This window comes from Papio anubis, chromosome 2 (genome assembly GCF_008728515.1).
Source record: "Papio anubis isolate 15944 chromosome 2, Panubis1.0, whole genome shotgun sequence".
NCBI lineage: Eukaryota > Metazoa > Chordata > Mammalia > Primates > Cercopithecidae > Papio > Papio anubis.
The window spans coordinates 102630801-102658783 of record NC_044977.1 but is presented as its reverse complement, the minus strand read 5'-3'; the positions used below and the strand labels follow the sequence as shown (position 1 = coordinate 102658783).

Below are 27983 nucleotides of genomic sequence, written 5' to 3'. Positions count from 1 at the left end.
AACCTGTTCTTCCTTGTATTTCCTATAAATCTGTAATTAGTTATTGAGACTTTATGAGGCTTAGGTTCAATGCAGACTGGGTGGTGGGGAAAGAGCACTTCATAGGTGATGCTGTGTGTTTCCCTCAGGAGGTACGTGATATGTGGTTGATATCTCTCTTTTCATGATGCTGGCAGCCTTTTTATTTTGTTATTTTATTAGGGGTTACAAATTATAATGAAATGCTAATGGTAATAATAATTCTATCATTCTTTATTTATTTGTCAGCTGAAGTACTTCTATAAACTTTTCGGAAACTACTTTGATTACCCCAAAGTATGGGCAGCATTAATTCTTTCCCTTTATTTGTCAGTGTTTAAAATACTGAGTTGGTTCCCCTAACATCTGCCAAAGGTGACTAATGAGGTTTTTTGGTTGTTTTAGTATCATTGTGGACTCTTGGATTTCATGACTGCAAATTATTTATTATCCTTTTGGTGCTCAAATTGTTCCATCTTTGGCAGAGAGCCTTTTCAAGCTGCTGATTCATTTGACAATAGCTGTCTTTGATAACTTCCTTGCTTTCTGAGCTGGTGAGATGTTCCAGGTTCATCTTGGGTATTTCTGGCCCCAGATCTGGAATCAGCCATTTCTTCAAGAAACCCTGATTCCTTTTATTCCCTCCACCACTCCCCACAAAGACTTTGACCTATTCCCCTGAATGCTTGAAAATTATCATTTTTCAGTGCAGTAGACAGAAAAGACAGTATATTTAGAAGACCTGTTATATCTGTGGCCTAGAGGGAAAGATCTAGAGGGAGGAAGAAGTGGAAAATGCAGTGCCTTAGAAAGGCATTTAAACTTACGAGGACCTACTGGGGACCAGATGCTAATATGCTTTGCACAGGTTATCCCACTAAATCCTCCCGACAACCCTGTAAGGTAGGTTTTCTTTCTATCTTACAGGTGTAGGAACTAAACTTAGATGATCAAACGACTTCCCTGAAGCCCCACAACTTGGAAGGAGTGGGACTTAGATTTGAACCTGGGTGTGTCTGCTGTCAAAACCCATAGCTTTCTTCTATCGGGAGGAGGAAGGATTGTTGATCAGCCACAGTGTCTCAGGAGTGTTGATGACTTCTCTTAGAGTGTGGCTCTGAGCAGCAGAAGCCCTATCCTTCGTTAGGCCTGCCAGACCTCTGAGACTCAAGTCCCATTAAACAGTAACACTCAGGCACAGGTTTTGTATCTCTTCCTGTTTCCTCCTCCACCACAGCAGAGCGTAGCTGCAAGGACCCCTCCCTCAATGGTGGCCCCGATAATGTGGATTTTGGCAGAGATTATTGGTAGCAAATTTCCAGAGTCTTTACTGGTTGCCTGATGTTCCTTGAGTCCTGGGAGTCAGCTACTATCCCGTTTTTGTTGTTGTTGGCTAGAGATTGAATAATTAACTACTTTGATTTGTTTGTTTGTTTTTTTAGTGAAAGTGAAATAAAACATTGAGAACCAGGAGACAAATGTCAGTTGGGAGAATTTTTCAATGACTTTCATTTTATTTTTACCCAAGAATGATATTAAGTTCTAATCAGACATTATCTGCCCTGGTTTCTCAGGTCTCTGCTGGTAATGTGTCTTTCTTTTATTTAAGAAGTGAAGAAGTAGACACCCTAATCCAGTTCCATGGGTACCCTCTGGTGTCTGCTTCTCAGAGAAGGGCAAGGTAACTTATTTTTATAACTTAGATAACTGGCAATGAGGACATTCCCCTAAAAGTTTCTTATTTGAGGCATAGAGGCAACCTTTCTCTGTTTGCTAATACAAATGTGACAAAGTGGCAAGCATATGTAAATTCTCGAAAGGGAGGGAGAAAGATCAGAATGCTGCAGAACATCTTGTGCTTTCATTCTTTCTTGTCCCTTGCTGGAAACTTGTCCACATTATCCAAGACCTCGCAGAGCCATGCCCAGGAGCCACAGTGTTAGCATAGGAAGCCCACCCTTCCCAGAGGAGAAAAGATGGTCACAAGGCCAGAACAGGCTTTTCCAAGGCTCACGGGCTACATGTCCAGGCCTGACAGCTCCTGCAGACACAGCACATAGCCACCCATACCCTGGGGCAGGACTGTGGAAAGAATTGTATCAGAAGAGAGAGGATACATCTTCTTGTCACATGGCCTTTATCCTTTGTATAGAAGTCTTATCTTTTGATATTTTAAATAGGCCATCACCAAAGTCCTTGGGAACTGGGCTAGCTTGTGTCAACTTGGTATTGCTGTTACCCCCTGCTAAAGTCTCTGTCGCCAAGGAGAGATCAGGGAGTACATTTCCCAGAAGGCACCTCCCCCTTGTGCTTCCAGGATAGGTCAGCTGATGAGAGGCCCTTGGTGAGTTTTGGAAAGGAAGGCCATTTATTTCAAAAAGCAGTAGTAGGCACATGATTTAGTGGCTGTGAGTTTCAAAACAGCTTCCAGATAACTTTTTTTTTTTTTTTTTTTTTGGAGACAGGGTCTCACTTCATCACCCAGGCTGGAGTGCAGTGGTGCAACTCTTAGCTCACTGCAACCCCTGACTCCTGGGCTCAAGTGATCTTCCCACCTCAGCCTCCCTAGTAGCTGGGACCACAGGCACACAGCACCACACCCGGCTAGTTTTTTGTATTTTTAGTAGAGACAGGGTCTTGCCATGTTGCCCAGGCTGAGTTTCCAGATAACATCTTACGAAAGCCCTGCTTCAGTGCTGCTGGCTGAAGTTGGTAATGATGACGTCTTAGTCCATTTGTGTTGTTGTAAAGGAATACCTGAGACTGGGTAATTTATAAAGAAAAGAGGTTGATTTGGCTCATCATTCTGCAGGCTGGAATACTGGGCATCTGGTGAAAGCCTCAGCCTGCTTCCACTCATGGGGGAAGGCAAAGGGGAGCCATGCAGGCATCACATGGCGAGAAGGCAAGTGTGAGTGGGGGGCCCGGGGGGGCCAGGTGAGCTAATATAGTGAGGACTCACTCCCTGCCTGCCCGCACCCAGGGCATTCATCTACACATGAGGGGTCCACTCCCATGACCCAACACTTCCCACTGGGCCCCACCTCCGACCTTAGGAACAAATTTCAGCATAAGATTTGAGGGAACAAACTCCTAAACTATAGCAGATGGCTTCCCTGACATTATTTCCCTCAGTCTGCAATCCTCTGTATGAAAACCTTTAATATTTGATATACACAGATTGGTTTCTGTTTTCCTGACGGAACTCTCAATGAACATATGTGATGGGGGAAGGTGTGTCTTCACTGATAGGTTGGTTATGGGAGACCTCCAAAAGGAAAGACCATTCAAAGGCACCATGTCTCTCTCTCTCTTTCTCCTTTTTTTTTTTTTTTTTTTTTTTTTTTGCTGGAGAGCATTGGCTCCATCCTGGCTCACTGCAACCTCTACCTCCCAAGGGATCCTCCCAACTCAGCCTCCGGAGTAGCTGGAACCACAGACGGGCACCACCACCCCCACTAATTTTTGTATTTTTTGTAGAGATGAGGTTTCACTGTGTTGCCCAGGCTAGTCTTGAACTCCAGGGCTCAAGCAATCCGCCCACCTTGGCCTCCCACAGTGCTGGGATTATAGGTGTGAGCTACCGCACCTGGCTTTTACAACATGGAGCAATCTTGGCTAATGGGGCAAACAACAAAGTTTGAAAACTTCCAACAAGTCTTCTGTTTGGGCGGTGGTGACAACCGGGACTGTTAGCTCAGTGGCAGTGGCACAGAAGCCTCCTCCCTGGTCCACCATGGTCCCTGCCCAACCCCACCTGTCCCCGCTGCCTGCTGCCATAACAGGAGCTGGAGGCGGCTGCTGCTGGTGGGCAATGAGTTCCAATGGTGCTTCTCACAAGTCGATGGGGCCATCGAGGAGGACATGACTGAAGATCCGCCGCGGGGGAGAGGCCAGAAGAGGCTTTGATGACCAGCAGTGAGTGACCAGGGGGCTACCTAGCCTCACTCTGCAGCAGATATCATTTCCACCGTTGAGTTTAATTACTCTGGAGCTCCTGTGGCAGGAGACAAGGAGGGCAGAGTTATTTTTCAGCAGGAAGTAGAGAACAAAAGCCGCCCTCATTCTAGGGGAGAATATAATGTTTACAGTACCTTTAAAGGTCATGAACCACGGTTTGGCTATTAGGAAAGTCTAGAAATTGAGGAAAAAATAAAATTAGATGGTTACAAGAGAACACTGCTCATTTTCTACTCTCTACAAATGATAAAACTATAAAATTATGGAAAAGAAGTGGATGAGATAAAAGAGCAGAAAGTTATAACTTGAATGATGAAGATGGATGACTTCAAGATCCACTTAGAATTATGCACTATCAATGACCTGAGAATTAATTTATGACACTTAGAAATCACAGATAGATGTTTTGATGTGGTAGACATCAAACCTGCTAACATGGAGGAGCTGACGGAAGTCTTTGTGGCAGCCAAGTTCCACTCACACCAGTGCAACGTGCTTGTCTACAGTAGCAGCAAAGGGACCATGGACCGAGCAGCATGGCTCCTTGGCCCTGTGCAACAGGCACTCCCAAGTTTTTTGAAGAGCCTCAAGATCCCAGCAGCAGGTCCTTCTTCTCACAAATAATTTCATCCATACCTAATGTAAGAGTTAGCCACAGTGGGCAGTACCTGATGACCAGAAACTACCTGTCGGTGAAGGTGTGGGACCTCAACATAGAAAGCAGGTTGGTGGAGACTCACCAGGACCACGAGTACCTGCACAGCAAGCTCTGCTCTCTCTATGAGAAATGCAGAATCTTTGATAGCTTTGAATGTTGCTGGAACGGTTCAGATAGGTGCATAGTTGAACTCACAAATAAGCAAGGGAAATCTCCCAACGGCCAGAAACGAAGAGGGAGCTGAAACCAGAACCGTAGCCTCTAAAGGCATTTATTCCGAGAGAAACCCCACACCCCTGGCTGGCCGTGGGTGCATCAGCCAAAAGCAGGAACCACTGCTTCCTGTGACCAGCAACTTGTGGCACAGAGCTGAAGCCTTGGACCACATGAGGTGTGGAGTTGGAACTGCACCCTCAAAGACGATGAGGCCTCTGTCCACTGGAGTCCAGAGGGAAGTTTATCTGAGATCATGCATTGGGGTGGCCAAAGCTCCCCTGAGATGTGTAAGCATAGCTTCCTATTACAAAGGTTTGAAGTTTGTGTTGGTGGCAGCTGCGTGATCTGGAAAACTCACATTGAGGAGCTCTCCTGCCTCCATGAGGGCAGCGTGCAGGCACCTGGAGAGACTGACGTTTTTCTGGGTCTGGCTTTTACTCTGTTTACAGACTAACCTGCCAGCCTAGGGTTTCACAGATGTTGACTGAAGACATGAGGTTCCTGGGTCCTTGGAGCACAGCAAGCAGCATGAGCCTCTTGTTGGCACAGGTTTCCCACGGGGTGACACAAGGGGCCCAGGCAGATGCTGTGCAAGCAGTGGGGCTGGTGTCATGGCCGATGCATGCTGAGATGGAGAATTCACTGCTTTTTCAGTGGAGAATCAACAAACCTGCACTTTGACCAGAAGAAACGTGACCTCATTGCCACTTGCTATAAGCACAGCCCTGAGAAGTGGCTCAGGTTAAAAGAATGGTGTTCTTTGCAAACTTAGTGAGAACATGCATGGTGGGTGGCTGCTCCCAGCACACCCAGGTCTCTCTGGATTTCCCCAGATTAAAACCAGCTAAACATGAGCTCACAGGTAAAATTACCAAGCATATATAGAAAAAGCCACCACGAGTAAGTCAGCAGAACCACAGCGGAACTGAACCTCTGAGAACCCAGCCTTTGACATCCTAAATTAAACTAAGAATGCTTGAGATATTTGCAGACTAAAGGAAGGAAACAGCCTGAACCAGGAGCCACAAGACCACTAAAAATGACCTGGCAGACTGGGGAGGAATCAAAGAGAACATCTGGAAATGACAAGTGCAATAGATGAAACTATGGGTTTAACAACAGATCCATTTTGGCTACAGAGATTTTGAATTAGTAGATGGAAAAGAAAATCAGAAGAAATGCACACTAGAGAGCCAAAGAGATAGAAAATATGAAACATAAGAAGTGTGGAGGTCAGGATGAGGCACAGCACACATTTAAACAGAGAAGTGTGGGGACATGAGGATTGAAGTGACAATGGCCAGGAATTTTCTGTAACTTATGAAAGCCTGAACACAGAATCAGGAAGCACAGAAATCCACATCCATATCATAATGAAACTGCAGGACACTAAGCGCAAAGAGGACATCTTAAATGCAGCCAAGGAAAAAACACAAATTACAGAGAGCAGATGCTGAGACTGAGAGTAGACTTTGTAGTGGCCATAGTAGGAGCAGGAAGCCATGTGATACAGTGAGTGTGACTTGGAACTCTTCACCGTCAGCTTAGAATCAGGCATTGAAATAGATGGTTGTTCAAGCATCTGCTCATGGTAAAGGCATTTACAGATGGGAAACAGAATTTATCACAACAGGAAACTCAGGAGAGTGAGACTCAAGGAACTCACTGAAGAACGTACTTCCAGCAGAAGGAGAGTGGTCCTGGAGAAAGGGTGTGAGTCTGAGATAGGCAGATGAACAGAGCAGTCAGTGAGAGTGTGAGCAACGGAAAGCAACATGGACTCTAAAGCTCTGTCAACTGGGTGACCCTGGTTATCCGGGTTGCGGGGAGAAAAATTAGAGCCCTCGCCAACACCACACAGCAAATAAGCTCTGAATGTTTTAAAGCCTAGAAGATACTATGAGAAAGCATCTTCATGAGCTCCGGAGACAAAAGGACTTCTTTAACAAGGTCCTAAAAGCCCAAATAGTGAAGAAAACATTAAGAAATTCAGGCTGATCATGCTGGCTCACACCTGTAATTCCAGCACTTCGGGAGACCGAGTTGGGTGGATCACTTGAGCCCAGGAGTTTGAGACCAGCCTGGGCAAAATGGTGAAACCTCATCTCTATACCAAAATATATATATACACACACACACACACAAATAGCTGAGTGTGGTGTCATGCGCCTCCCAGCTACTTGGCAGGCTGAGACGGGAGGATCACCTGAGCTAGGGAGGTGGAGGTTGTAATAAGCTGAGATTGTGCCACCACACTGCAGCCTGAGCAACAGAGCGAGACCCTGTCTCCAAAAAACAAACAAACAAAATTAATGTAGTTAAATTTAGTGGTTTTCGGTTTTTGTTTTTTTGAGACAGGGTCTCACTCTGTTGCCTAGGCTGGAGTGCAGTGGCTCAGTCTTGGCTCACTGCAACCTCTCTCTCCCGGGTTCAAGTGATTCTCCTGCCTCAGCCCCCTGAGTAGCTGGGATTACAGGCGTGCGCCACCAGGCCTGGCTAATTTTTATATTTTTAATAGAGATGTGGTTTTACCATGTTGGCCAGGCTGGTCTCGAACTCCTGACCTCAAGTGATCTGCCCTCCTCGGCCTCCCAAAGTGCTGAGATTACAGGCGTGAGCCACCATGCCCAGCCAACTGCATTACATTTTAAACTTCTTTATTTTGAAATAAAAAATAAAAACAGGCTGCTCTGCCTATAGAGTAGCCATTCTTTTATTCCTTTACTTTCTTAATAAACTTGCTTTCACCTTAAAAAAAAAAAAAAGTGAAAACAAAATACACAAAAGCAAATGTAACGAACAGATTTAGTATCCAGAATACATAAAGAATTAGGAGTCAATAAGAAAGTGGCAAACAGCTCACTTAGGAAAGAGCAAAACCCATGAATGGGAATTTGCAGAAATGGAAAAATAAATAAAAATGCTCATCCTTACTGATCAGCAAATTAAAGCCAGAGGGATGTCCTTTCACACAGAATGATGATGATGACGTCAGGGAAAGGGGTGAAGGTCAGTGGGTGAGACCACTGCCTTTTGTGGGCCTCGTTGGTGACAACAAGTCCACTTGGGAGCTTCTTGTATGTGCAGACAAGAAAATGTATTCAGAAGCTTGAAATAGCAAACACCTGGAGACAGCTCAGGGGTGCATCATTAGAGGAATGGACAGGTAGGTTATTGTCTATCGTATACTAAAAAGCAGTAAGAATCGATGATTAGAACTACGTGGATCACATAGGTGTGATGACATATGACATGTTATATTTAAGACATGCAGAAGTTTTGTTTTTTGTTTTTTGTTTTTTTAGAGACGGGGTTTCACCATGTTGGCCAGGCGAAGTTTTGTTTTTAAGAATCTGTAACTTCAAAATATGGTGGGGGTTAACTGTCTTAGCAATGACTTATGGGTACATGGATATTCACTGTATTATTCTTTATTCCTCTTGATGTATCTGAAATATTGTGAAGTATACTTAAATTATACATCCCTAAGAATATCCAAAAGCTCCCCTAATATTTGCTTACTCCATTCACTCTTACAAACACTCCCATATCTTCTTGCCTGGAAACATCTGTTGAGGGATGGGATGAAGGGGAATGAGATTTTTCAGTGCTGTCTCTGCCCAGTCCTGATCCCCTGTGTGACACTACTTTCTGGTGCTCTAGGTTGCCCCGCAAAACCGGACACAGCCGCTTGCTCTTGAGCATGGCTGCACTGTCCCCTACCTGAGGCCAGGACCGATGCGGGTGGCTAAGTGGCTCTCTTGTTTACAGTGTGGAAATGCCCACTCCCAGGCTGGCATTGCCTATCAAGAATTGATAAGTAATAATAAAACTGTGTAAAAGCTGAAAATGTCTTATATTCTTCCTATTTTTTCTTTAATTTTTATCAAAGTAATAAATATATATGGCTTTTAAAAATCAAATAGTTTAGAAGAACTTCTAATGAAGAATAAAAAGCCTCCACCTGTACATTATAAATTTGCACAAATGCACAGAATGTACACCACCAAGAGTGACCTGTAATGTAAACAAGGACTTTGGGTGATAGTAATGTGTCCATGTAGGTTCTTCAGGAGTAACAAATGTATCACTCTGGTGGGGGATGTTGATAATGGGGAACGTTGTGCATGCAGGAGGTATATGGGGAATCTTTGCACCTTCCTCTCAATTTTGCTGCAAACCTACAACTGGTCTAAAAAATAAAGTCTATTTTTAAAAAAGCCTTTTCCACCTCACCTCTCCAACCTCAGTCCCCTTGCCAAAGGTAGCCATTGCTAGTTTTAATTCTTTGGAATGCTTATAAATAATGTTATTTATATGTTATAAAAATGTTATAAAAAGCTACTATTTCTGGGCTCATCACCCATAGACGTTAATTATCACCTTCCCTCTCTTGAGATTTTCTCTCTCCTGTGTCTGCAGGTCAGTGGGGAATTGGCCGAGCTGGCTGGGCTTGGCTGGCTGGACTGGCTCTAAGCTGTGGGTCCAGCAGGCGTGTCTCCTTGTGTAGGTCAGGCTCAGGTCTGCTCTGGATTCCCTCTGGGGTCTAAGATGAAGGGACAGGGAAGCTCTTGTCACAATGATGGCAAAGCCACAAGAGAGAAGGCTCAGCTGCACAAGTGCATTTCAAGCCTTTGCCAGCATCTCATTGGCCAAAGCACGTCACATGGCCACAGTCAGGGGTGAAGAAGTGCACTATCTCTAGTAGCAGGCACTGCAGAGTTACACAGTCAAGGGCCTGGATACAGACAGGAATGAAGAATTGGGACCATTTATTCAATCTACCGTATTTCTCATAATCCTGTTTTCTTGTAGACTTCTCTGCAACAGTATTTTAGCTCAGATAATACAACACAGCTTTGCCCAGTGGTTGGCCTCTTGTAAGTGGCTGATAGATACTTGATTAGCTTCTTAAATCTCAACATTCCCACAGGGTTCTGAGAAGGAATTTTGTTAGATAGTTTAGACTTGGAGGTTGAAGAAAGTTTGGGTGTGGGTTCTTCAAGGTCAGTCTGTCTGGAAACACCTTGTTCTCCCCTTCCCTTCTATGAAGTGAAGAGTGTCTTCAGATGGTGTATAGACAGCGAGTTGCTACGGAAACATCGTTTAATCTCCCCAGAAGATTACTACACCGATACAGTGCCGTTTCACCCTGCACCTAAAGGTAATGCTTCTGTGCTCTCAGCACCTCTGATATCATTTGGGGGAAGTTCTGCAGTAGCAGGGCCACACTGGCCACGTCTGCTGCCATTTCCTTGCTCAGAGGTTTTTTTCCCCCTTTTCTTTAATTTCGATGGTGACTGTTGGGAAAGTCAAATCTGAGCATCTGAGCATGCCAGTTTCTCACTAGTGCTCCCCAGCCTGTATGACTGAAGCCCAGTCTTCTCCAAGTGGACTATGATGCCCACATCTGCTGCCCAACACCAAGAGTTATGTAAATGTTTGGAGTTGTAGTTGAAAAACCAAGAGAAGGAAAAACTGAAGACATAGATAAGCAAGGGAGCATGTTCCTGATGAGTTGGAACATGGACCTATGGGTTTTCCCATGCATGAAGAGTGCAGCTTCTCATCCTCTCAGAATATAGGGAAGGCTAGGTAGAGAGGCAGAGAGGGTATGCACATGTATGTGACATTGGGCCAGTTTCCTGTGATATGGGAGGCAAGATATTCTGAGAATGAGTGGGGTGGGAGGCTGTGATGTGGGCTTAAGAAGGGAGTTAGACTTTTGGAAGAGTCCCCACGTGGATAGGGAGAAGTCCCTACGTGGATTCTGTGGACAGATATCAGGATTGCCTAGCATGCTGGGCTCAGAAGACAAGCTCTCCCACAGCTCCGGTTGAGGGACTGTTTGATTTTCTGGGGCTGAGAAGGTGTTTGGGGTAGGAAGATTGGGATCTAGAAAATTGAGGGTGCTCCTAGGGAGAGTTCCACTGATGGTCTGAGCTGCATAGGGAAGTAAGGCAAGAAAGAGGTAGCAGAATCAAGTGTCATGGAGTACTAAGCCACTTAGTTTCTTTTTTTTTTTTTTTTTTTTTTTGAGGCAGAGTTTCACTTTTGTCACCCAGGCTGGAGTGCAATGGCATGATCTCGGCTCACCACAACCTCCGTCTCCCAGGTTCAAGTGATTCTCCTGCCTCAGCCTCCCAAGTAGCTGGGATTACAGGCATGCGCCACTGTGCCCAGCTAATTGTGTATTTTTAGTAGAGATGGTGTTTCTCCATACTGGTCAGGCTGGTCTCGAACTCCTGACCTCAGGTGATCCACCTGCCTCGGCCTCCCAAAGTGCTGGGTTATAGGCGTGAGCCACTGTGCCTGGCCGCCACTTACTATTTTAAAGTTAGTTGGAAACTCACTATCTTATGCAGGTCAATAAGAATAGGGCTAACATGTATTGAGAAGTAACCAGGCATTGTGCTAAGAGATTTATGATGGTATCCATTTGATTGCATTATTGCTAGCAATGAATGCTCTCATTTAACCTTTGGGGGGGATTTTCTTTTTCTTTTTCTTTTGTCTTGAGACGGAGTCTTGCTCTGTCACCCAGGCTTGAGTACAGTGGCGTGATCTACTGCAACCTCTGCCTTCTGGGTTCAAGCAATTCTCCTGCCTCAGACTCAGCCTCCTGAGTAACTGGGATTACAGGTGCCCTCCATCATGCCTGGATAATTTTTTTGTATTTTTAGTAGAGACAGGGTTTCACCATGTTGGCCAGGCTGGTTTTGACCTCCTGACCTCAAGTGATCCACCTGCCTTAGCCTCCCAAATTGCCAGGATTACAGGCGTGAGCCGCTGCGCTCAGCCAGGGGACGGGGGATGATCTTAAGGGTGTAAAAAGCTCATACAAACTTTCATTCCTTCTGTGGGCTCTTCAGAAAGCTCGTGTATGGGGTGTGTATACATGTGAGCTCTTCAGAAAGCGTGCTCATGTGTGGGGTGTGTGTACATGCATGTGTGTGTGACAGTGGTCTACTCATGTTCTTTGACCGTGTCGGAAAATATTCTGACACTCTAGTCCTAACTTTTGTTGTTGTTTGTTTGTTTGTTTTTGAGACCAAGTCTTGCTTTGTTGCCCAGGCTGGAGCGCAGAACACAGCCATAACTCACTGCAGCCTTGGCCTCCTGGGCTGAAGTAATTCTCCCTACTCAGCCACCTGAGCATGTAGGGCCACAGGCATGCACTACCACACTCAGCACATTTTTCAATTTATTTTTGGTAGAGATGGGGTCTCACTCTCACTGTGTTGCCAAGTCTGGTGTCAACTCCTGGGCTCAAGTGATGCTCCCACCTTGGCCTCCCAAAGTGCTGGGATGATAGGTGTGAGCCACCATGCCTGGCCATTTCGAATACATAGAATAAGTTCCAGGAGTAATTCATATGTTGAAGAGCAATTATAGCTAGTGTGGTAAATGTGAAAGTTTAGAGAAAGATCAAGCTAACTGTGGCTTTGGTGGTTTTATTTGGGCATCTTAGGAATGCCCACCTCCTCACCTTGCTACAGTAATTCAATTTGTTCCCTTGATGCTGTAGGCATCTCCCTACCTGGATGTTCCAAACTGACATTTAGCTGTGAGAAGCGTTCCGTCCCAAAGAAAGAGCTAAACAAGAAGCTTGAAGATTCATGCAGGAAGAAGCTTGCTGAGTTCGAAGATGAGTTAGACCACACTGTGGACAGCCTGACGTGGAGTTTAACTCCTAAGGCCAAACAAAGGACCAGAGAACCTCTCAAGGTCAGTTTGGAAGCCTGTGCACAGCAGTGTTTGGGGGGACAGAGAGGCAATGAAGGGGGAGGCATTCAGATGACATGAGAAGCTGTGATGAATCCATCACGAAATAGAGTAGAGCTTCTGTTGGCCATCTATGGGTCATGCAATTGGTCAAGATGTCAACATGCACAGTTCCTTTGCCTGTCATTGACTCTATGCTTTTGTATGTTTCAAAGAAAGCAAGTCAACCCAAGAATAAAAACTGGATGAACCACTTACGTGTGCCACAGAGAGAACTAGACCGACTTCTGCTTGCCAGAATGGAGAGTCGGAATCACTTCCTAAAAAACCCCCGTTTTTTTCCTCCTAACACTCCATATGGAGGCAAGTCTCTTATTTTTCCTCCAAAGAAGCCAGCACGGATAGGAGAATTCCAGAGTACAGAGCCAGAACAGAGGTATGCCTTTCCCTGACTTGAACTCTCAGAAAACCTGCCCCTTTAGAGTTAACCTAGATGGTCCTCTGTTTGGTCTGGCTGTAGAGGTCCCTAGACTTTCGAGGCAGAGTAGCAGTATCAGAACAGAGCAGGGCTGCAGGGTCACCTACTGATGTGGCCTTTGGACCTTCTCCAGAGTCCTGGGTTTATGCTTTTCTGACCTGCCAGAGGTCTTGAGAAATAGGGGTTGGTGTTGGCCTTTTATTTACATTGGAGCAATCTGGGTCAAATGGAAGCAATCCCATTAGAGGCATAGGTCTTGAATAATAACAGCATTTGAAATTTGATTAATTATAAATAATTAGTGTAAACTGTGATTTTTCTTTAAGAGTGCCTTTGCCTATATATAAGTAATTGTCCTTATGAAAGTAATGAGTTGCTTCATGGGTTCATAATTTTAATAAGCCTAAAACTATTAACATTTCTTTATTAGACCTCTAATTTTTTTTATTAAGGAAAATTAGATACAAAAACTAGCTGGGCGTGGTGGCATGCACCTGTGATCCCAGCCACTTGGGAGGCGGAAGTGGGAGGATCACCTGAGCACAGCGTTGTAGAGGCTGCAGTGAGCCAGGATTGTGCCACTGTACTCTAGCCTAGGTGACGGAGTGAGACCCTGTCAGGAAGAGAAGAGAAGAGGAGAGAGGAGAGGAGAGGAGAGGAGAGGAGAGGAGAGGAGAGGAGAGGAGAGGAGAGGAGAGGAGAGGAGAGGAAAAGATTAGAGAAGACAAATATTTGAGATACCTACATTAAAAACCCAGTTACCTATTAGTGTTTAAACATGTAGAGTTTTCCCTGTGCATATTGAAAACGAAATATGTCTTCATAAAGATTGGATCATACTGTAAAATTATTTTATAATCTGCATTAACAATAAGATCCAAGAAAACCCCAACAAATGGCATATTGTGAATGTCTTTGATGACCTTTATGTATTTATTTTTACATTAATCAGTCACTGCCTACTATTTCATTGTATGGATGAAACTAACAACCTTCTCCCCTCTTTTCTCATCCCACAGTTGTGCTGATACTCCAGTGTTTCTAGCTAAGCCACCAATTGGGTTTTTCACAGATTATGAAATTGGTCCAGTTTATGAGGTAGACATTCGTTTCTTTACAGCTCCCACCCCATCTGCTTTCTTATTTTTAAAAAGTCTTTATTATGGAAATTTTCAACTGTACACAAAACTAGGTACATAGGACTATAACAACTCCTCATGTGCCCAACATACAGCTTCAACAGTTATCTACATTTTGCCAATGTGGTTTTATCTATTACTCCTACAGCCTCTTCATGTGTGTGTCTATATGCACATGTATGTGCTGGAGTCATGTAAGGAAAATATGATATCACGTCATTCTTCAGTTAATACATCAATTAGTATCCCTAACAGATAAGCGTTTTAAAAAGTAACCATAGTACCACTGTCACCCCCAGCCATATTAATAATGATTCCTTAATATCAACTAATATCCGTCTATGTCTGATCTTCATTTGTTTTAAACAAAAGTCAATTTATATTTGGTTTCTTTGCATCAGAAATCTAAACATTGCATTTGATTAAAGTACCTCTTAATTCTCCTTTAGTTGATAATAATTCCTCTCCCACCTCTTGCTTTTTAAAAATGCCATTTATTTGTTGAAGAAACTGCAATTCCATACACCCTGCATTTGGCTAATTGCATTATTGTGGTGACATTAAACGTGTTCTTTTATCTTCCGTATTTTCCACAAACTGGTCATTATATAGAGAGATTTGATGAGATTCAAGTTCCACTTTTCCTCTTTTTTGACAAGAATACTTCTTTGGTGGTACTGTGTATTTCTTATTGCATTCCATTAGGAGGACGCGTGGGATCTGGGTTTCCCATGGTCAGTTATGAATGGCATCAGGAGGAAGCGTGGGATCTGGGTGTCCCATCGTCAGTTATGAATGGCATCAGGTGTTGAAAGTCTGATTCATTCCCTATAAAGTTCTTATCAAACTTGCACTTAATAGTTAACAGCCTAGATGACTGCCAAAGGGCTTACAAAATGGTAATTTCTAATTTTATTATTCCATTTACATTTATTAGCTTGATTTTCCATTTAAAAAACAGAAACAAAACTTTCCCTCTAACTTTGATTCCTATCTCCTCCTCTTTCTTATACTTTCCTGATATCTATAGGTAACTATTTCTATTAGTTTGTGTTCTTCCATTGTTTCTTTTTGAGCCATAAGCAAATACGTATACATATTTGAACCCCCTTTCCTTCTTACCGTCCTCTACGTCTTAACAGTATATCCAATAATGCCTGCAAGAGCAGAGACTTTCTGCGTTCCTTTTTCCCAGTTTCTTTCTTTTAAAAGCCTCCCACCATCTTGGGGAATCAGGTCGAGACCAAGCTTAGCCGTTGCCAACTCTGCTCACCAGGTGCAAAGACAACTAGGCCTAATGATAACAATCCCTTCACACACGCACGGATTGCACTTTACAGTTTAAAGAACACTTGCATATCCATAATTCTTTAGGAATGTCTCAACCACTCATGGCAAAAAGCAGACCAATATGGTAGCTCTACATGCTGAACATTAGAGGAAGCATTTTGCTTACTCCATGGACTTAACAGTAATGTGTTGTCTTTTGCACTTCTGTGTCTGGGACTTCTGTGTCTGGGACTTCTGTGTCTGGCCATCACATTTTAAGGACAGTTGTAGAAGCTGGCAAACATCCAGAGGAAGGGAGCTAAAATCATGTCAGGGAGTAGAATAGGGAAAAGGGAGAGCTGCTCATGGACATATGGAAGATATTCTTCTTCAGGGCTTGCAGATGCCTGCTGTGGAAGCCTGTGCTCAGAGCCTGGAGATCCTGAGGCTGTAGATGAGGTAGACTTAGACTGCCATGGAACAGTCTTTCCTCTGATCTTTGCCTACTTCTCATCCCTTTGATGTTCATAACAGTTATTTACCCAGATAAACTATAAAGTGTAAGGATAAAAACATTACAGATTTTCAGTCCTTAAAAATTTATGTCCCATGTACCCTTTCTCAGGAGCCTCCCAGGGAACATTCTTCTCTAATAGAAATGAGGAAACCAAAGAAGAGAAAGGCATAGAATGTGGTACCAAGAGATCCGACATAGGGGAGAGGTGAAGGAAATCTCCAGGTTAATAACTCTTAAGAGATTTTGCAGTTAATATTGCTGCAAAGCAAAATTTCCCAAAGCTCAGCAACTTAAAACAATCATTTTATCGTGTTTACAAATTCCTTGGGTGAAAAATTCAGACAGAGCACAATGGGAATGGCTTGTTCCACAATGTCTGAGGCCATTGCTGGAGAGAGTCAGTGCTTAGGAGTGACATAAAAGGTGGGGTTGATGCTGCTGATGCTGTTGTAGATAGACTGCTGAGGTTGTCTACCAGAACATCTGTCTACACCACATAGCTTGTCTATGTGGGCTGGGCTTCCTTATAGTATGGCAATCTCAGGTTAATCAGACTTTTACATGACATGCAAGTGAGTATCTGCACTTTTTTTTTTTTTTTTCCGAGATGGAATCTTGCTCTGTTGCCCAGGCTGGAGTACAGTTGCAGGATCTTGGCTCACTGCAAACTCTGCCTCTTGGGTTCAAGCAATTCTCCCACTTCAGCCTCCCAAGTAGCTGGGATTACAGGTATGCACCACCACACCTGGCTAATTTTTTATATTTTTGGTAGAGAGAGGGTTTTGCCATGTTGCCCAGGCTGGTGTTGAACTCCTGACTTCAGATGATTCACCTGCCTCGGGCTCCCAAAGTCCTGGGATTACAGGTGTGAGCCATTGTACCTGGCCAAGGATCTGCACTCCTAAGTGAGTATCCTAGCAAGCAAGAAGGAGATTGCATCACATTTTATGACCTAATTTTGTAAGTTGCACAGCACTACATTCTTTGCATGCTGTAGATTACAAACAAATCAGTAAGGTTGGTCCAGATTCAAGGGAAGATATGTAGACTTCATCTCTTTTTTTTTAAACCTTTTTTTTTTTTGAAATAAGGTCTGGCTGTTGCCCAGGCTGGAGTGCAGTGGCATGATCTTGGCTCACTGCAACCTCTGCCTCCTGGGCTCAAGCAACTCCTCCCAACTCAGCCTCCCGAGAAGCTGGGGCTACAGGTGCATGCCACCACACCTGGCTAATTTTTGTATATTTTGTACAGAAGAGTTTTTGCTGTGTTGCCCAGGTGGTCTCAAACTCCTGAGCTCAAGCAATCCACCTGCCTCAGCCTCCTAAAGTGCTAGGATTACAGGTGTGAGCCAGTGTCCAGCCTAGACTTCATCTCTCATGAGAACAGTGTCAAAGAACTTATGGATGTGTCTTAAAACTTCTACAGAAGTTATCCTATATGATAGCAGTAGGTGTAGTGGACAACTAGCCCAGATTAGAAGAGGCCAGAAGGCTCTATGAGAGGTTGATTTATGAAGATGACATTGGGAAGAGTCCCTGATACATCTGGATATTTGAGGGAGATATTCGTCGGGTGGTGGAGAAGGATTGAATTATTGGTAAGTACAAAGCAAACAAAATAATTAGTTGATTATTTACTCCAGGAAAACCAAAAATTGTACAAGGCAGGGAAAGGAATGACCTCGTGCTCAACTGTGAATAGCATTACTTAGTAACTTGAATATAACATGAATTACTAATCTAACCAGTAGTATGATATAACTAGATTGGAAAGATGGGGAATAGGAAGGGCGTGTCATATGGTGAGTCAGATATGGGAGACGGAAGAGAGACTATCCATATCCTCCATCCATAACTAATACCTAAAACTGAACAAAACTAGTATACTATTTGGAGACATGGAAATAAATACCAAAATAATCAGCTAAAGGAGGAAAAAGTGTTTATCTTTGGGGAGTGGGAAATGGCAGGGTGGGGCCGGGGAAGAGGGCGGTATTTCTATTTTCAAAACCTTGTCGAACTCTGACTCTTTAAACCATGTGGCTGTCCAACTTAGAAGAAAACAACTTAAAAAAAACAAAAAACTTTCCACAAAAAGAAACACCAGGCCCAGATCATTTTGCGGGTACAGACTATGAAACATTCAAGCTATTCTCTATTTATGAAACTGTTTCAGAGACTAGAAAAAGAGGGAATGTACCATCGTTATTATGTAATAAGCCTAATTACCTTGACACCAAATAAAAACATATAACAGTCTTGCTTAAGAACATAGGTGCAGAAATACTAGGTAAGAAACAGCAAACCAAACCAAACAGTAAGGAACAACACACACACACACACACACACACACACACACACACACACACACACGGAGTCAATTCTTTGAAACCCAGGAATGCAAGGAATGTCTTCACAGCAGGCCTTGAGTTGGCAGTTGGCTTTCCTAAGCCTATTATTTTTTTTCCTCCAAAGCTTCCAGTGCTGTTAAGGAAAGCCAGCCCGTGCCACAATCCTTATAATGATCACTGTCCCAAACCTTGCAGCTGCCACAGCTACCATGTTTCACTGCCTGGCCTTCTACCTGCTCCTCATTTCAGTTGACCACTAGTGAAAGCCTTGGTAATTGTGACGATACCATCCCATGGTGCTCACACCCTAGTTCCCACCAGCTGTTTCACAGGTGGATTGGTGTAATATGTAGTGTTGGCCAAAAATTGATGTAAACGCTGATTTAGGAATACAAACCTATAAATAAAAATACGAAGACATACTTCATATTTATGTCGATTTTTATCTGGTGGGGGGGGCGCTGGTAGAGGATTTCAACTTTATCTGTAATGTTTTATTTCTTAAGCTGGGTGATGGAAACATGGCTTCTGTCATGTTATAATTTATACATTGTTTTCTAGTGTAACATGTCACAAAACATTAACAAAAGATGTGTACTATTGGGAGAACCCAATCCCGATGTTTAACGTGGGTTCTTTTCTATTTCCTAAGTGTCTCGACTGGGTTGAGAAATAAAGGGAAAGAGCACAAGAGAGAGAAATTTAAAGCTGGGTGTCCAGGGGAGACATTACATGTTGGCAGGATCCGTGATGTTCCCCCAGCCGTAAAACCAGCAAGGTTTATTAGTGATTTTCAAAAGGGGAGGGATTGCATGAATAGGATGTGGGTCACAGAGATCACATACTTCACAAAGTAATAAAATATCACAAAGCAAGTGGAGGCAGGGCGAGATCACAGGACCACCAGATGAGGTGAAATTAAAATTGCTAATGAAGTTTCAGCACGCTTTGTCGTTGATAACATCTTATCAGGAAACAGGGTTTGAGAGCAGATAACCTGTCTGACCAGAATTAGGTGGGAATTCTCCTCGTCCTAATAAGCCTGGGAGCACTACAGGAGACGGGGCTTATTTCATCCCTTCGGCTTCGACCATAAAAGACGGGACGCCTTAAAAAGGGCCCTCTATAAGCCTACCTTCAGGGCGCATTCTCTCTCAGGGATATTCCTTGCTGAGAAAAAGAATTCAGCTATATTTCTCCTATTTGCTTATGAAAGAGGAGAAATATAGCTCTGTTCCATCTGGCTCACCGGTGGCCAGTTCAAAGTTACCTCTCTTGTTACCTGAACATCGCTGTTATCCTGTTCTTTTTTTAAGATGCCCAGATTTCATATTGTTCAAACACACATGCTCTACAAACAATTTGTGCAGTTGATACAATCACAGGGTCCTGAGGTGACATTCCTCCTCCTCAGCTTACAAAGATGATGATGGGATTAAGAGATTAAAGTAAAGATAGGCATAGGAAAACACAAGGGTATTGATTGGGGAAGTGATAAGTGTCCATGAAATCTTCACAATTTATGTTCTGGTGCGGCTTCAGCCGGTGCCTCTGTTCAGGGTCCCTGACTTCCCGCAACAGTGTACCTGTATTGCTGTGCTACACACTGTGTTGGGTGCCGTTGGAGGGTTAGGTCTAGACCTTGCCCTTTGTGGTCTCCCAATCTGGGGTGGGAGAAAAGAAAGTGGGGTTTAAAGGGGTGAATGGGTTACATAAGAGGCCCAATTACATCCTGACATAGAGGTGCCATAACACCTTTCGTGTCCATGGGAAGAATGGTTCAAAGAGATACGTGGTGAGGAAGACAGTAAGTAAGAGGGGAGGTGAGCAAAACTTTGGAACCAGATATCCTAGGCTCAAACCTCACTGGTGCCTCTTTGAACTCCAGTTTCTTCAGCTGTGAGATAGAAACAGTTCCCACATTTCCTGGTTGTTGTGAGGTTCAGGAGGCACAGAGCAGATGCTCATAAATATTAGTTATTATTTTAAACAATAGGTCAGATCTATTCCTGCCTTCATTTTTACCTTGCATTTTATTTATTTATTTTTAAAATTTTAAACTATTTTTTTTGTGTGTGGAGACAGAGCCTCTTCACGTTGTCCAGGCAGGTCTCAAACTTCTGACCTTAGGTGATCCACTTGCCCCAGCCTCCCAAAGTGCTGGGATTACAGGCGTGAGCCACCACACCTGGCCTGTATTTTATTTTTTACTATGGAAACTTCCCAAAACAAACAAAAGTACATAGGATGGCGTAATGAATCCCCATGTACCCCTCAGCCAGCTTCGACCATTACCAACATGTGGCCAAGCCTATTTCATTTCTACTTCTTCCCCCTTTCCATATTAGAGTAAATCCTGAACATTTTATCATTTCGTCCATGAGTGTTGGTGTCTAAAATAGATCATCTTACCTTTCAACAGATGGTAATCGCGCTGCAGAACACCACCACGACCAGTCGCTACCTGCGAGTCCTCCCACCTTCCACGCCATACTTTGCTCTAGGACTGGGTAAGTTCAGTATCGGTAAGTTCAGTATCAGTAAGTTCAGTAATAGTAGTGGTAGTAGTAGTGGTGGTATTAGTAGTAGTGGTAGTAGCAGTAGTGGTGGTAGTAATGATGGTAGTAGTGTTGGTAGTAGTAGTAGTGGTGGTGGTGGTAATAGTAGTAGTGGTGGTGGTGGTGGTGGTAGTAGTAGTAGTAGCCGTAGCAGTAGTAGTGTAGATTGCCTCAAAGTCACTTGCTGAGCTTGCCACCAGTTGCTGACTCCCACCCTGAGTCCAGAGCCCAGCTCCAGACTCCCCCCATCAGCAGTCCCTGAGGGCCCCTCATGCTCCACCAGCAATGCGTCCTCAGAGCCTTGACAGCTCCATTCTCCTGACCGCCTCCACACAGGCACTGGTGCTGCCATCTCCCCACTCCTTGTGCTGCCACTGTCCTCAATCAGGCCCTCCCCACTCCTCACTTAAGTGCCGGCAGCAGCCCCCAGTCAGCCTTCCTACTTTAGTGTCACAGTGTTTGTCTCAAGAACAACTCTGATCATGTCACCCCTGTTCAGAAATCTCAAAAGTTTATCTGCTGCCCACCATAGAAATTCTAAGCCATAGGGCCAGGCATGGCCCCGCCTGACCTTTCCAGATGGATAGGGTCATCTCCCCCCAGGCTCTGGCGTGCTTACCTGGAGTTGTCACCCTTTCAGCCTGCTTCTGTCGCGTGCCCTTATCCTGCCGTCAGCACTGCTTTGGCCCAGAAGGCACTTACAGAGCCAGCCCCGGTCGCGGCTGGGGTCTGTACCAGCTGAGCTCAAGCCCTGGTGGCTGGCTGCTGCCTGGATCCTCACTTGTCACTTTTGTCATGCACAGGGATGTTCCCAGGAAAAGGTGGAATGGTGGCTCCTGGAATGACCTGCCAGTACATTGTCCAGTTTTTTCCTGACTGCCTTGGGGATTTTGATGATTTTATTTTAGTGGAGACCCAGTCAGCTCACACGCTTCTGATCCCCCTGCAGGCCCGGAGGCCACCCCCCGTGCTGACATGTGAGTGTGCACCGTATCTTCCCACAGATTCAGTTAAGGTTGGAGAGTCCCCATAAGGACTGCCTGCCTCTCACGTTCCCTTTGTAGCAGCACGCAGCTTGATTCTCTTGGGCAGGGGCCGTGGGTCCTACAGAGGAAACTGCTAGCAGCTTCTGTAGCTATCCACAGTGTCAAGCCATGATTATCCTGCTTGCTTTTGGGTTTTCTCAGTGGAGGTTGACTCACAGCAGAGGCGGAGGCCAACAGTCCAGCTAACCCCACCATAGGTTTTGCTGACTTATGAATACCCCTGAGAGGACCTGTGCCACAGTGGGCAAGGAATAGGTGCCTGTGCACCCTGAGGAGTCCTAACAGGTGTTGTCCTCGTGGCTGTAGGGGTAGGCGTCCTTAGCAAAGCTGGCTTCAGCTGGGCTCCCTCAGTGACAAGCTTCTCCAGCTGGGCATAGGCTGGAATTTGGGACTGTGATCCCCCTTACTTCTGCCATAGTCCTCAAGGGCCATGCTGGATGGCCCTGGCTGAGCATTAATCCACAATGGGCACTGACTTCTGCTGCTCTAGCCAGGAGTGAGTAGAGTCCCATGGCACTATTGCCATGTGGCCAGCAGCAGCCTGGGCAGAGCCCAAGTGGGTGCAGGGTCAGGACATGTCCCCACTCATCCTCTCTGCGTAGGGTGCTGGGCTGGGACCAGCTGTCCTGATCTCTGGCTGGACCTCAGGAGAACCATGACAGTAGGGCCCATTCACAGTGACCTGTTGTTTCTCTTGCATATATTCTTCTGTGGATACAGTGTCACCGGTGTTGGACTGTGGTTACTGCCTCATTGGGGGAGTCAAGATGACCAGATTCATCTGCAAAAATGTGGGTTTCAGTGTTGGCAGGTTCTGCATTATTCCCAAAACAAGCTGGCCACCACTAAGTTTCAAGGTGAGTGATCACAGGTTGCTAACTGGAAAAATTACAAATCTATCAAAGGAAATAACCCCCAGAGGAACTTGCTAGAGTATACCTATGATTGGAAACACGCAGAACGCAGAGTGTTGTAAACTCTCTATGCAACTGCCACAACCTGAATGAGAATGGATGTATAAGGGGACCAGTGTTACAGTCCTGGTTATGTCAGTAATACCTGTACCACAGCCGGGCGCAGTGGCTCACACCTGTAATCCAAGCACTTTGCGAGGCCGAGGCGGGCGGATCACGAGGTCGGGGAATCAAGACCATCCTGGGTAACACGGTGAAACCCTGTCTCTACTAAAAAAATACAAAAAATTAGCTGGGTGGGGTGGCACGCGCCTGTAGTCCCAGCTATTCAGGAGGCTGAGGCAGGAGAATAGCGTGAACCCGGGAGGCGGAGCTTGCAGTGAGCTGAGATCATGCCACTGCACTCCAGCCTGGGCGACAAAGTGAGACTCTGTCTCAAAAAAAAAAAAAAAAAAAACAAAAAACCTGTACCACACTGGGCAAGCGGTATCACCTCTCTTATCCTTTAAGCCCTGGCTCAAATGTGACTGCATTCACTCATTCAGTCCTTCTTTATTGTAGCAAATGACTGAATAGTTCAGAGGTTACAAACTGGCTGCCCTTTGGCCAAATTCTGCTGGTATTTATTTGGCACAGCACTTAATATTTTTTGAGCCAACATTTAAAAATAAGGAGATTTGGCTGGGCTCGGTGGCTCACACCTGTAATCCCAGCACTTTGGGAGGCCGAGTTGGGCAGATCACCTGAGGTCAGGAGTTCGAGACCAGCGTGACCAGTATGGTGAAACACTGTCTCTACTAAAAATAAAAAATTAGCTGGGTGCGGTGGCATGCATCTGTAGTCCCAGCTACTCAGGAGGCTGAGGAAGGAGAATCACTGGAACCCGGGAGGTGGAGTTTGCAGTGAGCCAAGATCGTACCACTACATTCCAGCCTGGGTGACAGAGTGAGACTCTGTCTCAAAAAAAAAAAAAAAAAAAAAGGGAGATTTTACATAAAGTTCTACATTTTCAGTCCTTTGAAAAGCTGGAAGATATGCAGGCCAGGGCCGGGATTCACTGTGAGCCTGTTGGCCAGGGCTGGGGGCAGGCCCTGTGTATCCTGTCCTGAGTGCCCTGCTCCACCAGTCCCAAGAGCATCCCAGCACTGACACCATCCATCAGCATGCTCACACCATTATTTTTCTCATAACAAAGATATTTATTTATACCCAGAAAACAAGGGCTACATCCAGAGGACGACATTTCAAGATGTTCCAAGAAAGACATTTCACCCTTTTCTGTTACTGACCAGGGTCTTGTAAGCATGGGTTTGTGTCCCTGGCATGCTAAGTGGCTTCTTGTGTAGGCACTGGGGCTGCATCTCTCATGACTTAAGGGCTTGTAGCCAGGGGTGGGTCAGGGTTGGAGGCACATATGCTAGTACCCATGACACAGGGTGTTACTGTAAGGAAAGGACAATGTGCTTTGGGAGCCCAGGGGAGGGCCCGCCCACTCAGCTCACCTCCTGAGTGAGACCTTCTCACATGCCTGTCACTTTGTGTCCCAATCTCTTGGTGATGGTGTTCCTTGTACCTCCTGCCAGTGGTCAGCTCTTCACAGATGTTCTAAGACTTACTCTCCTTAACCTTCAGAACCTCACCTGGTACCTGGTGATGGCTGAGTAAATGCTTGAGGAATGAATAAGCCTCAGTTTCTGCATTACCACGTGACTGGATGATCCTTAAGTTCCTTCACATTGCAAAATGGACGTTTGAAGGAGAGAAGTTTGCAATCTGAATGCTGGCTTTTACAATTTCTTCCACACGGTTGTGTAATCTGCTTTTCTTTAAGGCCATTGCAACTGTCGGCTTTGTTGAACAACCTCCTTTTGGAATCCTGCCTTCGGTGTTTGAGCTGGCCCCGGGACATGCTGTATTAGTGGAGGTAGGTAATCAGACATTGGCATATATTTTCTCAACTGCTTGCATGCTTGCATTTGTCTCCATTTTCATGACTCAAGTGTCCAGTCCCATCCCATATGCCAGCCTTAGTGACTTCTGGGGAGACACATATTCTTGCATTCTGTAGGGTGATGTCAGATGTCATTTGACTGTCTTATGAGCATTTTCACAAAGCAAATGCAGATAGCCCTAGCATTGCATCACAAACCTGAGCCTTGCTAGTCCACACCTTTAGTCTGGGAGCCACCTCCACCAATGCCCAAGCTGCCTCCAAGATCTTCCCTTGGTTCTTCAGTCTCTACTAGGCCTTCCGTCCCCCACGCCCCTCTATCATCTGGTACCTGCTTATTGTGGTTATCATGACTTTTGTCTCACTTTCCTGCTTCATCCCCAGTTTGTATGGTCAGCAAGGCCCACCTCCCTTAGGCCTCATCCTGAACCTCTGCAGAAGCTCTCAGCGGTCTGCCCCTGGCTATGGGCGTCTCCTTTCCTAACTGGCCCCTTTTGCCGCCCCCCTTCAGCTGGTCACACCTGCTTGCTGGTCCCTAGAGGTGCCCATGAGAAATGGTGCTGCTTCCTGTCCCTGCTGTGGCATACTGCCACTCTCCCCAACTCCTGGTCTAGGAGTCTGGCTCCACTGCATGTGACTGGGTGTGGGGCTGCCACAGACATGCTTGGCCTTTCACACTAGCCTGCCAAGGGAGGCACCTGACATTCAGGAGCAAAAACTGTCTGGCTTCTTGGGGGTGGATTTGGCCTATGCCATATCACCAGGTAGTGAGATCCAGCAGCCCTTATTAGCTCTTTTTTTTTTTTTTGAGACGGATTCTCGCTGTGCTCCCAGGCTGGAGTGCAGTGGCGTGATCTCGGCTCACTGCAAGCTCCGCCTCCCGGGTTCCCGCCATTCTCCCGCCTCAGCCTCCCAAGTAGCTGAGACTACAGGCGCCCGCCACCACGCCTGGCTAGTTTTTTTTTTTTGTATTTTTAGTAGAGACGGGGTTTCACCGTGTTAGCCAGGACAGTCTCGATCTCCTGACCTCGTGATCCACCCGCCTCGGCCTCCCAAAGTGCTGGGATTACAGGCTTGAGCCACCGCGCCCGGCCAGCCCTTATTAGCTCTTAAACTCAACTGCACATTGCAATCACCTGAGAGACCTGGAAACAACACCAAGGCCCCACCCCTGAGGTTCTGAGTTCACTAGACTGGGCTGTGGCCTGGGTACAGGACTTCTGAAGTCCCCCAGGGAATGCTGGTGTGCAGCCAAGTTGGAGTTCGACTGCCACGCTCTCAGGAAGGGCTTCCTCTTATCAGCTGCTTTCCAGTTTCAAGTGCCCAGTGGGTTCTGGAGCCCTAGGATGTGGCTCTCTTATTCAGGTCCCTGCTGATCTAATCCCTGATGAGAACCTAGTTCTTGGGATTGAGACTGAGCCAGTTCAGGGGCTTTGTCAGGCCTCATCAACTGCTGAGGGGCAGGTTGGGTCCACAAGGCCCATACACAGGCCAGGTTCCCTGTTCTCTTGGTGTAGTTCAGGCCTTGTCACAGGCTCATCAAAGCGTTAAGGAATTGGAACTGCTCTGCCCTGGACATCCCCCTCATCCCGTCCTCCTGGGATCTCCAAGTAAAGGAAGAGGATAGCAGCAGGACTCTTAGGGGAGCAGCGAGGGAGCCAGGGGAGGCTTTCCCCTTTGCCTTTCTTGAGTATTTTGTTTATTGATTGTTTAGGGTTTTGTCTGTTCCAAAATGTATTCATAGTTCCAAATAAGAAATACATTTGCATGATTAAACATTCAAAAGAGAGGCTGGGTGCAGTGGCTCAGGTCTGTACTCGTAGCACTTTGGGAGGCTAAAGCAAGAGAACTGCTTGAGTCTGGGAGTTAAAGACCAGCCTGGGCAACATAGTGACATACTGTCTGTATAGACAATTTTTAAAGTAAAAAATAAATTCAAAAGAGCCAGGTGTAGTGGCTCATGCCTATAATCTCAGCACTTTGGGAGGTCAAGATAGGAGGATCACTTGAGGCCAGGAGTCTGAGGTTACAGTGAACTGTGATTGAGCCACTGTACTGCAGCCTGGGCAACAGAGTGAAACCCTGTCTCTAAAAATAAATAAATAAAAATAAAATATTCAAAAGATGCACATAGGTAAACAGTGAAATGCTCCCTTTCACCCCAGTTCCTCAGCCATGCAGAGGCCACACCTGGCCAGTTTTCTGAATGCCCTTCCAGAGATAGTCTATGCCTAAATAAGCAACTGTACATGTTTTTTTCCCCATTTTTTTTTTCTTCACACACAAAGTTGCCCACTCTATACTCTGTTCTTTGCCTTGTGTTTTCTACTTAACTCTATATCTTAGAGATCATTCTCATATGTTTTAGTAACTGCATAGTATCCTACTGTGTGAATGGACCATAATTTAGTTCAGCAGTGTCCTGCTGATGGACACAAAGATTTTTTTCTGATCTCTGGCTACAAATTATGTATAAATTATACATACATCACTCTGTCCAAGGATGAGTCTACCCACAGGATACAGTCCTTAAAGTAGATTTGCTGATCCAGGGCTTTGTGGCCTCATAATTGTAATGCATGTTGCCAAAATCCTTACCATGTGGATTGTACCAAGTTATACTTTCAACAGCAATATGTAAGGGTGTCTGTTTCCTTACACCTTTGCCAATACAGTATATTATCAAACTTAGAAACTGTTCATGGACATTGTATATTAAAACATACACAAAAATAGAACAATGATCACCCATGTATTCATTACTCATCTTCAGCAATTATCAACTCTTGGCCAATCTTGTTACATCTCTACCTCTCCATTTCCCTCAGCCAATCCCCACCCTGCTCTTCTAGATGATTTTGAAGAAAATCAAGACAAAATATCATTGCGTGTATCAGAATGAAACTAGACCCATATCTCTCACTGTATACAAAAATCTACTTATTAATACAATGGATTAAAGTTTAAATGTAAGACTTGAAAATATAAAACTACTAGAAGAAAATAGGGGAAATGTCTATGACATTGGTCTGGGCAATGATTTTTTTGTATATGATTTCAAAAGCACTGGCAACAAAAGTGAAAATAGGGGCCAGGTTTGGTGGCTTCACACTTTGGGAGGTTGAGGTGGGAGGATTGCTTGAGCCCAGGAGTTTGAGACCAGCCTAGGCAACATAAGGAGACC

At 45.1% G+C, this 27983-nt stretch overlaps 1 protein-coding gene and 1 pseudogene across 4 annotated transcripts in view; both read left to right on the top strand.

The window, feature by feature from the left end:
* Positions 1-27983, top strand: part of DLEC1 (DLEC1 cilia and flagella associated protein) — a 67443-nt gene that overhangs the window by 7738 nt on the left and 31722 nt on the right. For all 4 annotated transcript variants that reach the window (XM_031663473.1, XM_031663472.1, XM_021934564.2 and 1 more), the window contains exons 3-10: positions 9906-10016; positions 12381-12580; positions 12793-13013; positions 14075-14153; positions 20753-20840; positions 21692-21865; positions 22655-22791; positions 24680-24772. In XM_031663473.1, the coding sequence (XP_031519333.1) occupies positions 9906-10016; positions 12381-12580; positions 12793-13013; positions 14075-14153; positions 20753-20840; positions 21692-21865; positions 22655-22791; positions 24680-24772 (1103 nt within the window). The remainder of the gene's footprint in view (positions 1-9905; positions 10017-12380; positions 12581-12792; positions 13014-14074; positions 14154-20752; positions 20841-21691; positions 21866-22654; positions 22792-24679; positions 24773-27983) is intronic.
* Positions 3560-6913, top strand: LOC103882132 (annotated as a pseudogene).